Below are 12,771 nucleotides of genomic sequence, written 5' to 3' on the forward strand. Positions count from 1 at the left end.
CGATTAATAATTTACACCTTATTTTTTCTTATCATTGGAGCAGCTATGACATGACGAGCGAGTATCAAAAAATGATACAAATACTTTATTTAAGATATCGTCTCATCAATTTAATATTGATTTTTTTTGTTTAGTAGCCTAGTGATTATAAAATCCACCTTAAGGTGAATAAGTGGACTGTCCTGTGTTCTAACATAGACTCCTGTACATATAGTGCGATATTCCTACCAACTGAGATAAGCCAACAGAGACAATATTGATTTTTTTTTCTATGAGTTGCTTAAGAGTCAAAGTACTATATAATTTTACATAATTGAAAATACTTATGTATCAGTAGCATAAATATTACATTACATTAAAGAAATCACTTATTAATAATATATGAAACTTAAAGTGATATCGAGATATTCTTACCAAGACTTTATTAATATTAAATTCTCTACGGTCGATAATGATCATATTAAAATTGTTAAACATTATTTTTATGACATTTTATATTTATTTATGATAACTAAGCTAGAAACACCCTTCACCTATTCCAAACATTTAATAACATTAACTTCTTTCTCTCAATCAACGTCACACTACAAACTTTTAAAGGACTTTTATGTCATTTTATATCTAAAATAGAAAAAAGAAAGAAAGAGAAAAAGATTCCTTTTCTTTTCCCAATCCCACTCTCAGCAAGTATGATATCAAATTTCTTGATATCATATTCGCTGATATCATAACAAATTATTCCACCAAAAAATCAAAAACTCAATCCGACGGTTTACATCATTCTCCTTCACTGGGTTCATTAGATCGAAACCGTTAACCAAGTGTAGCGAGAGCGTGAACATTCTCACGTCGCGTTACTGAGTTTCCACCCCGAGTCAGCGCCTGAGACTCAGTTCGCGTTTTGTTCTTACTCTTTTCTTTTCACTCACTCTCTCACTTTCACTTACTCTCTCATTTCTTCGTCTTCGTCAGAATCGTCAAAATCGAAGAGGTTCAGATTTTTCTTATTCTAATTTCATAATTTTTCGTTTAATTTTGATTAATTGTGTTTTGTTTTGTTGCTGTAATTGTTAATTTGTTGAATGAATTTGAGTTTAATTATACGAATTTGTTTGTTTTTGACGCAGAGGTGAAAGTGCATTGTGGATTTCAGTCGAGAGTGAGTGAATTCATAAAATCTTCCATTTTCACGAAGGTAGAATGAAATTCGGATTTGTTGCATGTTAATTTCTGTTTTGTTGTTTGAAAATTAATAGTGTTCAGCATTAACGAACGATTTTGATTTTTAATTTAGGGTTTTTTTGGTCGTGGTTTTGTGATGTTTCGCATATCGCATATCTCATCTTCTCCGGCGTCGGAAGATCAGTAGAGCCACCACTGCGTGCGGCTACTTCTTCTTCTTCTTCACCCTAGGTACATGCTCTCTCTCTCCCTCTCTATCTCTCTCTTTCTCTTCCATTTTCACGAAGGTAGAATGAAAATACAATTTGTTGCATGTTAATTTCTGTTTTGTTGTTTGAAAAATAGTGTTTAGCATAATGGAACGATTTTGATTTTTAATTTAGGGTTTTTGGTTGTGGTTTTGTGATTTTGTTAGTTTCTCAAATTGCACATCTCATCTTCTCCGGCGTCGGAAGATCAGTAGAGCCACCACTGCGTGCGGCTACTTCCTCTTCACCCTAGGTACTGATTGTGTTTAAGGAAATAATAATTTAATTGTATAAACTGAAATTTAGTTAGAATTGAGTAACACAGGAGCAGATATATGATAATATATAAAAACTTAATTGTATAAGGTTTTAGTATGAAGCCAATGATGAACGATTTTTTTATATGTTTACTTAGTTTTGCTATTCAGTCTCTCATGTCTCATTTGTAACATTGGACTTACTTCCTTTTTGTTTTTCATTTGGGTAATTGGGTTCTTTTGATGACCATAGATATTGTTTTTTGGACATAAATATGATTTTCATTTGTGGTTCTCTGGTTGTTGGTGTTTTTTGCTGTACAATCATTAATCGAGACATATTTTGTTGAAACTTACAGTTAAATTTGATTAATGGTTTTCATTTATCTTTACATCATCAGTTTAGTTTATGGAATCTGTTAGTCATTATTAGTTCAATAATTTGCTGCTGTCTATGCGGGGGTTTAGACTAAACATTATTAGTTTAGTACATTATCAATTTAGCTTACAGTTTTCATCTAATTTGGTACATTATCAGTTTTGTTGTTGTATGCATTTCAACATTTGTGAAAATATCAATTAAATCTTGGTAAGTAATCAATTAAATCTTGAGAATATTTGATTCTACTATGTCTTCCATCATTGCCTGCCTTGATATTGCTAGGGTTGAACATTTATTGGTTTCTGTAATTTTTGTTTTCTCTGTGAATATGTGGTTGTTAAGTAGTGGTATTATTTCTTCTAGAGGGCAAGAATGTTGTTATTAGGCTTGAGGGCAATCCAGTTTTTACACTAACAAACCAGATTTGAGTTTTGAAAACAATTCAATGAAAAAACTGTTTTTAAAATTATTTTTGAAAAACTAGTTTGAGTAAAAAAAAACAATTTTAAAACTGGTTTGAGTAAAAAAACCGGGTTAAAATTGGTTCAAGTGACTAATCCGGTTTTTGTTACAAACCGGTTTTGAACCAGATCCAAACTGGTTTTACATGATAACCGGTTTTTATTGAAATGGGTTTAGGAACTGAACCAAACCATAAATTAGGTTTGGTTTTTAAACCATGAACGCCCCTATGTCTAGTAGCTGCTACTACCTCTTAGAGTTGTCTGTTTGATGTTTTTGATCAATCCTCTCTGCCCTTCCTACCATTTAGAGTAATTTAGTTTATTTAGTAAAAGAGGCTTTTGGTACAAGTGAAACTTTGCAGTGGAATGCTGCAAATGTGTATCTTTGAAATATTTGTTTGGGGTAAATTTTATGGATGTTAAACCTTGTTCCTGCTTGGAACTGAGGTACGGATGCTTAGCTAGAAGTGGTTCTAGGTCTAAGTCTTAGTGTAAGTGAATACGTGGAATGTGATGATCCTTTTGAGATCATAAAGGGCCTATATATAGGCTAGGATATAACGGTCCGGGGTGAGATTCCCTCGACCGCATCATGGAGCCATTAACTCCACTATTTCGGGGGTAGTTATCCCATGTGGGCTATAATCATAGTATTTAATCAGTGTATAATTAATTTATTCATGAGTTACTATTAGAACAGTGACAAATAGTAATGTTTTAAGTTTTAACTGTCTAACCTTTCAGTAAGATGTTTTTCTCTCTTTACTATTCTAGATTATTCCCTGCCAAATGTCATCTTATAATTTGAGACTATCTCTGCTAGATGGCAGCTTATGATTTGAGACGGTGAAAGTTTTCACAGCTCAGAGTTTGTTAGGGGTGTAGGATAACAATAGTTATATATATTCATGTACCTTGTAGCCATTCTCAATAAAGAAATACAATTACAGAACTTACCAAGAGATGAATTCTCTCCTTGTTTTCAATAGTTACCAAGTTGAATTGAAGGTTGATTTTATTTTTTTATTAATTTTAATCTATGAAGTCCTGTTGAATAGATTGGTTTGACTACAAACAACCTCTAATCTTCTTGCTTATGTGCTTGAGCAGCCCGGAGATCTGTACTTTGCAAGATTGTGAGATAAAAAATGGTAGGTTTCTCTCTCTCTCTCTCTCTCTCTCTCTCTCTCTCTCTCGTGTTTCATAGTTGTTTTATATATTTCTGTGATAATAATCATATAACAACTATTGCAGGGTGATGATTCTGGTCTGGGGAGTGACAATATTGATTGGAATACTGACGATGAGCTTGAGATCGAGGGCTTTCATTCCTCATGTTCAACTGTTTCCAATGCACACACAATTACTGCTGGGTCTGTAGAGGTAAGCTTTCATTCCTCACTTCTCATATATGATCAACTTAACGTGATTGTGTTTTTTTTATAAGCACTTAACATGTTTGTTTAATTGCTTCAGAGTATTTATTTTATTACAAAATTTAAATAAATCATCTTTTTTAATGTTTTTATGTGTTAGTTACACTAATGATTAATGGACTGTTTTGAAAGAGAGAAATATGAGAGGTCGTAATAAATTGGAGATGAGTTACTTGGATTTGATCGGTCGTGATAAATTGGAGATGAGTTACTTGGATTTTGAAGATCTAATTGATTGAATTGTATTGTAAATCAGGGACTGAGTTTATAAATTCCAAGTTATATTTTTGGTAATTCTTGGTTTTGTTTGCTGTAATCTTCATTCTGATGCCTAGTTTCTTAGTTACCTTAATACTTGATAATTTGGAATGGAGTTTTGGAGTCCCTAATTATAATAAAAAAAATATCCTATGTGATGAACAGTTTTCAATACAAATACTACTGACTTAAGCGTTGGTATGGGTAACACTACCTCTACAGTTTTATACATAATCAAAGACCCTAATTGCGGTGACTTAGAAGAAAAAAATATATAGTTAGCTAAGTTATTGTTATTGTGATCGAGTATTGGTTGAAATTAGAAAATGTTTGACATGGAACATATTATTGGTTGTGTGATATGAATATATGATATGATTTCTCATTGTTATTATATACTTTGGTTGTGTACGTCTGGTTTTATATTGTGAGTACTATGAAAGTGGTTCACTGCAATGAAGAGAGAACGTAGTTTATACGCTAAATGTTCATACTATTTTGAGATGGATAAAGTTTGCTGTATCTGAAGTCTTTTTGTCGTAACAAAGAGTAAATACAACATATATGTACAAATAAAAAACACACAATGTTTATGAACAAATTCGGCCAATTGAACTATGTGTCCTACTGCAGAGTGATTACAATTGTTTTCTATTATCAATGAAAGATAAGAGTTAACAGTGTAACCCACTCTCTCACTCAGCTCTATCGACCCTACCCACTTATCAGTCATTACACAACAGAAATTTACGCTGAACACAATACTGATACCGTATTACCACATTCTGATGCTTACATATTTGATGTTCCTATCACAGCAAGAGGTGCATAAAAGCTTTTATGAAAACGTGAAGCTTTTATGCACCTTTCTCAATGGACACCCAGTTTTTTAAATCCAAATACTACTGACTTAAGTGATGGTATGGGTAACACTACACCGCGTTTGATTCCGTTGTAGTCTCTTTTTTCCTGGGCTTAGGAGGCCCTCATTAAAATCAAAACCAAAAAAGTGATAGGCGACCTACTAAAAGTGATAAACCAAAAGATTGACCAACCTACCAGGTCATTGCAGAAAAGAAGCTTTGAGAATTGGGACCTTACTAAAGTAGTTTTACATATATAATACATATTTCAATTTTGATTTTGTGGATTATTTACATATCTTATTTCATTGTAGCTAGTTCCTCTTGAATCGAGTTCCTTATTTATATAGCTATTGATTTGATGGTTTAAACCCAACGCACAATCACATGCATCATTGAGAAAAATGCATATAGAAATATGATTCTTCACAGGAAATTGAGTCTTTTAGATGCTAACATATATTTCTCTCTCCCTGAAGGCACGCTCGTTTGCTGGTCCATCTAATACCAAGGTGTTTGACAATTTTATCAGTATGGGATTTCCTGCAGAAGTGGTTTCTAAAGTAATTCAGGAATATGGTAAAAGCACTGCTTTACTCTATTTAAGTGTAGTTTACTAGATTTTGATTCATAAAGTTCGTAACTAATACTGCTCTGATGGAATGCAGGTGAGGAAAATGAAGATAAACTTCTTGAAGAGATTCTCACATACTCAGTAAGTTTATATTTTCTTAATCCTTTTACTGTTAGTATTTTGCTGTTACCCTAAGAACTATTATCAAATTATACCCAATATGCGGTATCTCCCACTTTAAGAGCGAGCCTTGGCACAACGGATGGTTGCTGCCTTGTGACCTGGAGGAGGTCACAGGTTCAAATCTTGAAAATAACCTCTCAATTTGCGGGGGTCTCTCATTTTGTAGTAGTAAAGTTACATACTACCCTCCCCAGATTCCACCTTGCGGGACCCTAGTGAACTGGATGTTCTTTATGTAAGAATTCCACAGTGGCAGGAACTAGGGAATAGTTGAACAGAGTGTTGGCCTGTTATAGACTTCCCTACCTTACTTTTGCAAGACGCTTATTCCCCGACTCGAATCCTTGACCAGTAACACAACAGCAACTTCAATTGTTGCACCAAAACTGCTTTTTCAGTAGCATTTCAAAAAATAGTTTGCAGAATTGCAGTTTTAATAATTTGATATTAAATAAGAAATAAAAGAAATTCATTATATTTATATTGATTCCAAATAAGAAATAATAATATATTCATTCTTCAAACTTAGTAGGAATTACAAAAATATATATTACTTTTTGAAAGTTGTGTATCTTAACATATTTCCTTTAATTGTTGTGATTTTTCCTTCTCACGAAGATGATATCAATCAATTTCGTATTTTAATATTTTGGTGTTTTCATTGAACATTTTTGAAGAAATGACATCCACTTGAAGAAAGAAAGTTATATTAAATCTCTAGTTATTAAGAATTGAAGTTAATTCTTATTGTAAGTTATTTTTGTTGTCTTGGGATTGGGCATTTACATGACCTTTAGTGTTCATACCATTGGGTCTTGTGATAGAAATGGGCCTGCTGAACCATAATAGATGACCACTCTTAAGGGTAATAAAGCTATGCCCAATATATGGAAAGTATATCACAGACAACGTGAGAAGGTTAGGAGTGCTGAGCTGGAACCTAATGAGTAAGAAGGTGCATGGAGAGTGAGGGAAGGAAAATGAGTTCTAGGAACACTCTTTCCAACACCCACTCTCTTATTGGGTAAAATCAACTTGGGTTACACTACTGATTAAGAGGATTGAAGCAGTTAATTGTGCATGATCAACACGGGTCATTGCAGAAAAAGAAGCTTTGAGAATTGGGACCTTACTAAAGTAGTTTTACATATATAATATGTATTTCAATTTTAATTTTGTGGATTATTACATTTCTTATTTCATTGTAGCTAGTTCCTTTTGAATCAAGTTCCTTATTTATATAGCTATTGATTTGATGGTTTATCCAATCCAATTACCTATACCTGAAATTTTTTTAAACCCAATGCACCATCACATGCTTCATTGAGAAAAGTGCATATAGATATATGATTCTTCACAGGAAATGGAGTCTTTAAGATACTAACATATGTTTCTCTCTTCCTGAAGGCAAGCTCCTCTGCAGGTCCATCTAATACCAAGGTGTTTGACCATTTTATCAGTATGGGATTTCGTGCCGAAGTGGTTTCCAAAGTAATTCAGGAATATGGTAAAAGCACTGCTTTACTCTATTTAAGTGTAGATCACTAGATTTGGATTCAAAGTTTGTAACTAATACTGTGCTCTGATGGAATGCAGGTGAGGAAAACAAAGATAAACTTCTTGAAGAGATTCTCACATACACGGTAAGTTTATATTTTCTTAAGCCTTTTACTGTTAGCATTTTCTCTGTTGTCCCTGGGAACTATTATCAAATTATACCAAATAGGTGGTATCCCCCACTATAAGAGTGAGCCTTCGCGCAACCAATGGTTGCTGCCTTGTGACCTGGAAAAGGTCACAAGTTCAAATCTTGAAAATAGCCTCTCAATTTGTGGGGGTCTCTCATTTTGTGGTAGTAAATTTACATACTACCCTCCCCAGATTCCACCTTATGGGATCCTATTGAACTGGATGTTCTTTATGTAGAATCCCACAGTAGGTTGAACATAGTGTTGGCCTGTTATAGATTTCCTTACCTTACATTGGCGAGAGGCTTGTTCCCCGACTTGAATCCTTGGCCTGTCGCACAACCTTTAGTGTTCATACCATCGGGTCTTGTGATAGAAATGGACCTGCAGACCCATAACAGATGAGCACACTTTAGGGTAATAAAGCTAGGCCCAAGATATGGAAAGCATATCACCAAAACCTTGAGAAGGTTTGGAGTGCTGATATGGAACCTAACGAACAAGAAGGTTCATGAGGTACATGGAGAGTGAGGTAAGGAAAAGGTGTTCTAGGATTACTCTCTTTCCCACACCCACTCTATTATTGGGTGAAATTGATGTGGGTTCCACCACTTTATGTGGGGCCCTTTTCCAAAGTGTGGAACACATTGATTTCACCCATTAAGAGAGTGAGTGTTGGAAAGATAGTGTTCTTAGCCATCCTCCTCATATTAGGAATATAATGAGGAGAGAAGAGAATTCTGGTATTGGTGAGAGAATTTATCAGAGAATGTTTTTCTTATGTGGGAGACATTTGGACATTTGGCTAGGCTGTTGGTGACCTTTTCAGAATTTATTTCTTTTATGTTTCATACTGTAATCACTTTTCCCCAATTCAATATTACAGCACTGATTCAGTTTCTATTTCCGTTGTTTCTACTAACTTGATACAGTTTAAATAATATTTTACGAATCTCTTTGATATCCATAGTGATGTTTCTACTACTAATTATGATAGGACTGTGACTGTGCTTTCTTTAATCTTTTTCTTTAAGGACTTATTTGCAAGATTGCCATAATAAAATTTGTAGGTATGTGGAAAGTCAAAACAAGCAGTTAGCCAATATTACATGTCTACTACGTGTGCTAATAATATACATACATATTTTGTCGGCATTATTCATTAGCTCCTTTCTTCCCCCATTTCACCTCTTTGTTTCTTTTTGACCTTTTTTTAGACTTCTCTCTGACAGTTTTAATGCACTATTTACATGTTTTTTCAATTTTGGTAGCCAATGTCATAGTTTTAATTATAATATTTGTTTTTCTTCATATTTACAGGCTCTAGAGAGTTCCTCTCAGCAGCAACAGCAGCAAGTTGAACCAGATCCCACCTCTTCCGAGTATGCAGGGAGCTCGTGGGATGATTTATCGGATGATGATGCTTTTTCTGATGATGTAAACACTGCCTGCTTATTGTGCTTTGATATTTTGTTTTTCAAAGTTTGCTATTTGATTCATCTTATCAATTATCATCATGGTATTTTGTGTCTTTAGTGTCATCTACTTGGATTGTTTCTAGTTTGCTATAGGGTATGCAATAACGGACTTGATACTCTTCTAGACATGACTGCATGAGATTAATTTGTATGGTTTTGTGTTTCCTGCTTGGGTAGATTCTGAGTAATATAGATTTCTCTTTTGCCTACAAAGAAAAATGAAGATATCTTTGTTCTGTTTCCACTTGCTTTTAAATGCATCTATGGGAGTTCTGGAATTGATTATGCTAGGAATAATTAAGTGCAAGATATGTATTTTAAGTTGAAGGTTGATTATTGTTTTGTACAGGAAATGCCAAAATCTGGGGATGATGATACATTGTTGGCCCTGGTAAAAATGGGATTCAAGGAGCAGGAGGCTTTAGTGGCCATAGAAAGATTAGGTCAAGACGCCTCGCTTGATGACCTGGTTGATTTCATCGGTGTTGCTCAACTGGTGAAAGCTGAAGATTCCCTTCTGCCTCCGGAAGACAAGGTAGAAAATTTATTCTTATGTTTTTCTGAATCTTTTTTCCTTATGATCATTTTATCTTCTATTCATCTGTTACATTTTGAATTTAATTTTTGACAGCCACAAAGCAGCGGACATTCAAAGTTGAAGAAGCGGAGTCTCTATGAATATGAAGTACTGGGAAAGAAGAGACCAAAGGTGATTGAGAAGAGAGGAGTGTGTGAAGAGGATGACGAGGCTCAGGCACTTAATCTGCCTAATCCGATGGTGGGATTTGGAATTCCCACCGAGCCGAGCTCTTTAGTCACGCATCGTCGATTGCCTGAAAATGCCATCGGACCGCCATACTTCTACTATGAGAATGTGGCGTTGGCACCGAAGGGTGTTTGGCAGACGATCTCGAGATTCTTGTATGATGTGGAGCCGGAGTATGTGGACTCCAAGTACTTTTGTGCGGCAGCTAGGAAACGGGGATATATTCATAATCTCCCAATTTCCAATAGGTTTCCGCTTCTACCTTTGCCGCCGCGTACAATACACGATGCCTTTCCCTTATTAAGGAGGTGGTGGCCGTCTTGGGACCCTAGAACCAATCTAAACTGTCTGCAAACTGTCCACGGAAGTGCAAGACTCACAGATAGGATCAGGAAAGCGGTGGAAAGCTGTGAGCACTTGGAAGAACCAACTGACGTTGTCAAGAAGTATGTGTTGGATCAGTGTAGGAAGTGGAACTTGGTATGGGTGGGCAAGAATAAAGTTGCCCCCCTAGAGCCCGACGAAGTTGAGATGCTTTTAGGATTCCCCAGGAACCACACAAGAGGTGGTGGTATAAGTCGGACGGACAGATTCAAATCACTTGGAAATTCTTTCCAGGTATGAAAATACTTTCTCCCTATCTCTCTATTTTTCTGATATGTCTGTTAGCTAAGAGATAATAAAGCATAACTCATAAAAACTTGTTTGGTGGTAATTGGAATTAGGAGTGTCTTAGATCTCTCAAATATCAAGGGCATTTCATAGGAACACAAACGGTAGATTGAGGAATTAATGGATAAAATACCGAATAAAGGGAAATAATTTTTATGATTATGATATTTCTGGAAATGGAAAATACAATCAGTTGAATAAAATTCACACTGCCCAGAGTGTATGCTCCCTTAACCAACTTTCCCCCATCTCTAATTTCCCTCATTATGTGACTTCCAAGTGAGCCTTAGACAATTTAGGCCTACAAGTACATATAAGATAGTTATTAGAATTTGTGTTCTTTTTGTTCATAGGTAAGGTAACAACACATTCATTATATTCATAATCTAAATCAGTTTTTAATTTCTGTCATCTGATATCAGTGCCAGGTTGTGTTTACTTTCCCTCTCCCACCATAATAATAAAGCCTCTGTAAATATATGCGGGGACAGTATGTGTAATACCGTCATATAGAAATATACTATTGGGTGGAACTATCTAAGAATGTTTTAAGTAAACTTAATTCATATTCAGATTCAGAATATAAGGGTATAGGAATTCACAAGACCAAAAATCTGACTAAAACATTAAAATAGATTGATGTAATGAGCCTCTACAAAGAAATTGATTTTAGATACAACACATCAGTAGCATTTGGGTGTTTTATATTGTATTCAAATAAATTTGTCCAAGTGTTAAATGATGTCTGATACTATTTAGTTTTTGTTTTTCCATGTGAAACTTTCAGGTTGACACAGTGGCATATCACCTATCTGTTCTGAAGGAAATGTATCCTGATGGGGTTAATCTTCTCTCTCTCTTTTCTGGAATCGGTGGTGCGGAGGTAGCTCTCCATCGACTTGGCATCCCTCTGAAGACTGTGGTGTCAGTTGAAAAATCAGAAGTCAACAGGAACATTGTCAGAAGTTGGTGGGAGCAGACAAATCAAAAGGGGAATTTGATTGATATGGATGATGTGCAGCAACTGGATTCTGATCGTTTGGAGCAGCTGATGAGCATTTACGGTGGTTTTGATCTGATTGTTGGTGGCAGTCCGTGTAATAATTTGGCTGGAAGCAATAGGGTTAGCAGGAATGGACTCGAGGGCTCTGAGTCGTCTCTCTTCTATGACTACTTTAGGATTTTAGACTTGGTGAAAGCTATGGCACCAAGATTTAGATGAATTGTCTATAGGAATTTCGTTTTCAGGGTTTATATCCAAACATTTAGGATCTTCTACATTTCACTTTTCATCCCATTTTTGTTGTCAAACAAGGAAAGGCAAAAACAGTGTCAAATAATTATTTTTCCTTGACATTTCTTATTTCATGTTATATATTTGTGTGGCAAAAATGGGATATCCTCTAAGTACAGTTGCAAAGAGCCAGTACTACAAATGTAATTGTTGTTTTTATTAGAAGGAGCAAAAATGTGTTCTGCTCATGAACTAGCTACTATGGCTAGGAATGGAGGTTCCAAATCATGGGTGGGCTGCACCCTAGGCCCAATGGCAAAGGTTGTTTGTATTGAATCTTCTGCTTCGAATATTTCTAGGATGGCTAAGAAAAAAAAATCAAGATTATTCAGAATAACATGTTGAACTTTTTGGTATCTATTTATTATGCAAATCATTTGGTAGAATTATATAACATGCAATATACTCTACTCTAAGCTTCACTTGGCACAAATAATAATACATGACTTATCTTTAAAAAAGTACAACACGACCAAATATGTGTAGATGACACAAAATCATACTTATTACATGGTATGCAGCAATCAGTGATTTTGTGATAAAACTAGCATGAACTATATGATGCTTCAAACCAACCAAATCTTGGACTGACCGTGAATAACTATGAGTTCATGTATCGTTGATTAACAAGAGTTTCTTTTTTCGCTATGAGTTCATGTATCGTTGATTAACAAGAGTTTCTTTTTTCGCTCTGCCATTTCCTCAAACATCATCCGTTATTTCTGTACGAACGGTGTTTTTTCCTCACATTTCACATTTTTACTCATCTGTTATTTAAGTAGTGGATGAGTGAAAATTGGACACACGAAAAACTTGTAGGACATACAAAGAAACTCAATTAATTCCGAATAAAGATATTATATGTATTGATTTGAGAACACCCTATGACAATAATTCATAGTCAACCTAACATGTGCCCGTCAGTCTTTGCCTCCCCACACCCAAAACTGAGTTATTAGGAGGAGGATAAATTTTATTTCTGACAACTTACAATGCTTATAATCATAGTGTGTGTTATGAAAAACT

General features: G+C 35.0%; 1 protein-coding gene across 5 annotated transcripts; it reads left to right on the forward strand.

The window, feature by feature from the left end:
• Positions 1 to 531: 531 nt before the first annotated feature.
• On the forward strand, positions 532 to 12,101 carry LOC123906611 (DNA (cytosine-5)-methyltransferase DRM2). 5 transcript variants are annotated; one of them, XM_045956556.1, is made up of 14 exons: positions 532 to 991; positions 1,128 to 1,195; positions 1,295 to 1,413; positions 1,598 to 1,683; positions 3,644 to 3,684; positions 3,788 to 3,916; positions 5,570 to 5,669; positions 5,759 to 5,805; positions 7,255 to 7,354; positions 7,444 to 7,490; positions 8,856 to 8,972; positions 9,363 to 9,548; positions 9,645 to 10,397; positions 11,239 to 12,101. In XM_045956556.1, the coding sequence occupies exons 5-14, from the start codon at positions 3,682 to 3,684 to the stop codon at positions 11,671 to 11,673; spliced, it is 1,917 nt and encodes a 638-aa protein (XP_045812512.1). In that variant the 5' UTR covers positions 532 to 991; positions 1,128 to 1,195; positions 1,295 to 1,413; positions 1,598 to 1,683; positions 3,644 to 3,681; the 3' UTR covers positions 11,674 to 12,101. The 5 variants fall into 5 exon arrangements, with proteins under 5 accessions (XP_045812512.1, XP_045812510.1, XP_045812511.1 ...); XM_045956554.1 differs by lacking the exon at positions 1,598 to 1,683 and having other exon boundaries at positions 722 to 991; XM_045956555.1 differs by having other exon boundaries at positions 742 to 991; positions 1,598 to 3,684.
• The last annotated feature ends 670 nt before the right edge of the window (positions 12,102 to 12,771 follow it).

The sequence above is a fragment of the Trifolium pratense genome, linkage group LG2 (assembly GCF_020283565.1).
Source record: "Trifolium pratense cultivar HEN17-A07 linkage group LG2, ARS_RC_1.1, whole genome shotgun sequence".
Taxonomy (NCBI): Eukaryota; Viridiplantae; Streptophyta; class Magnoliopsida; order Fabales; family Fabaceae; genus Trifolium; species Trifolium pratense.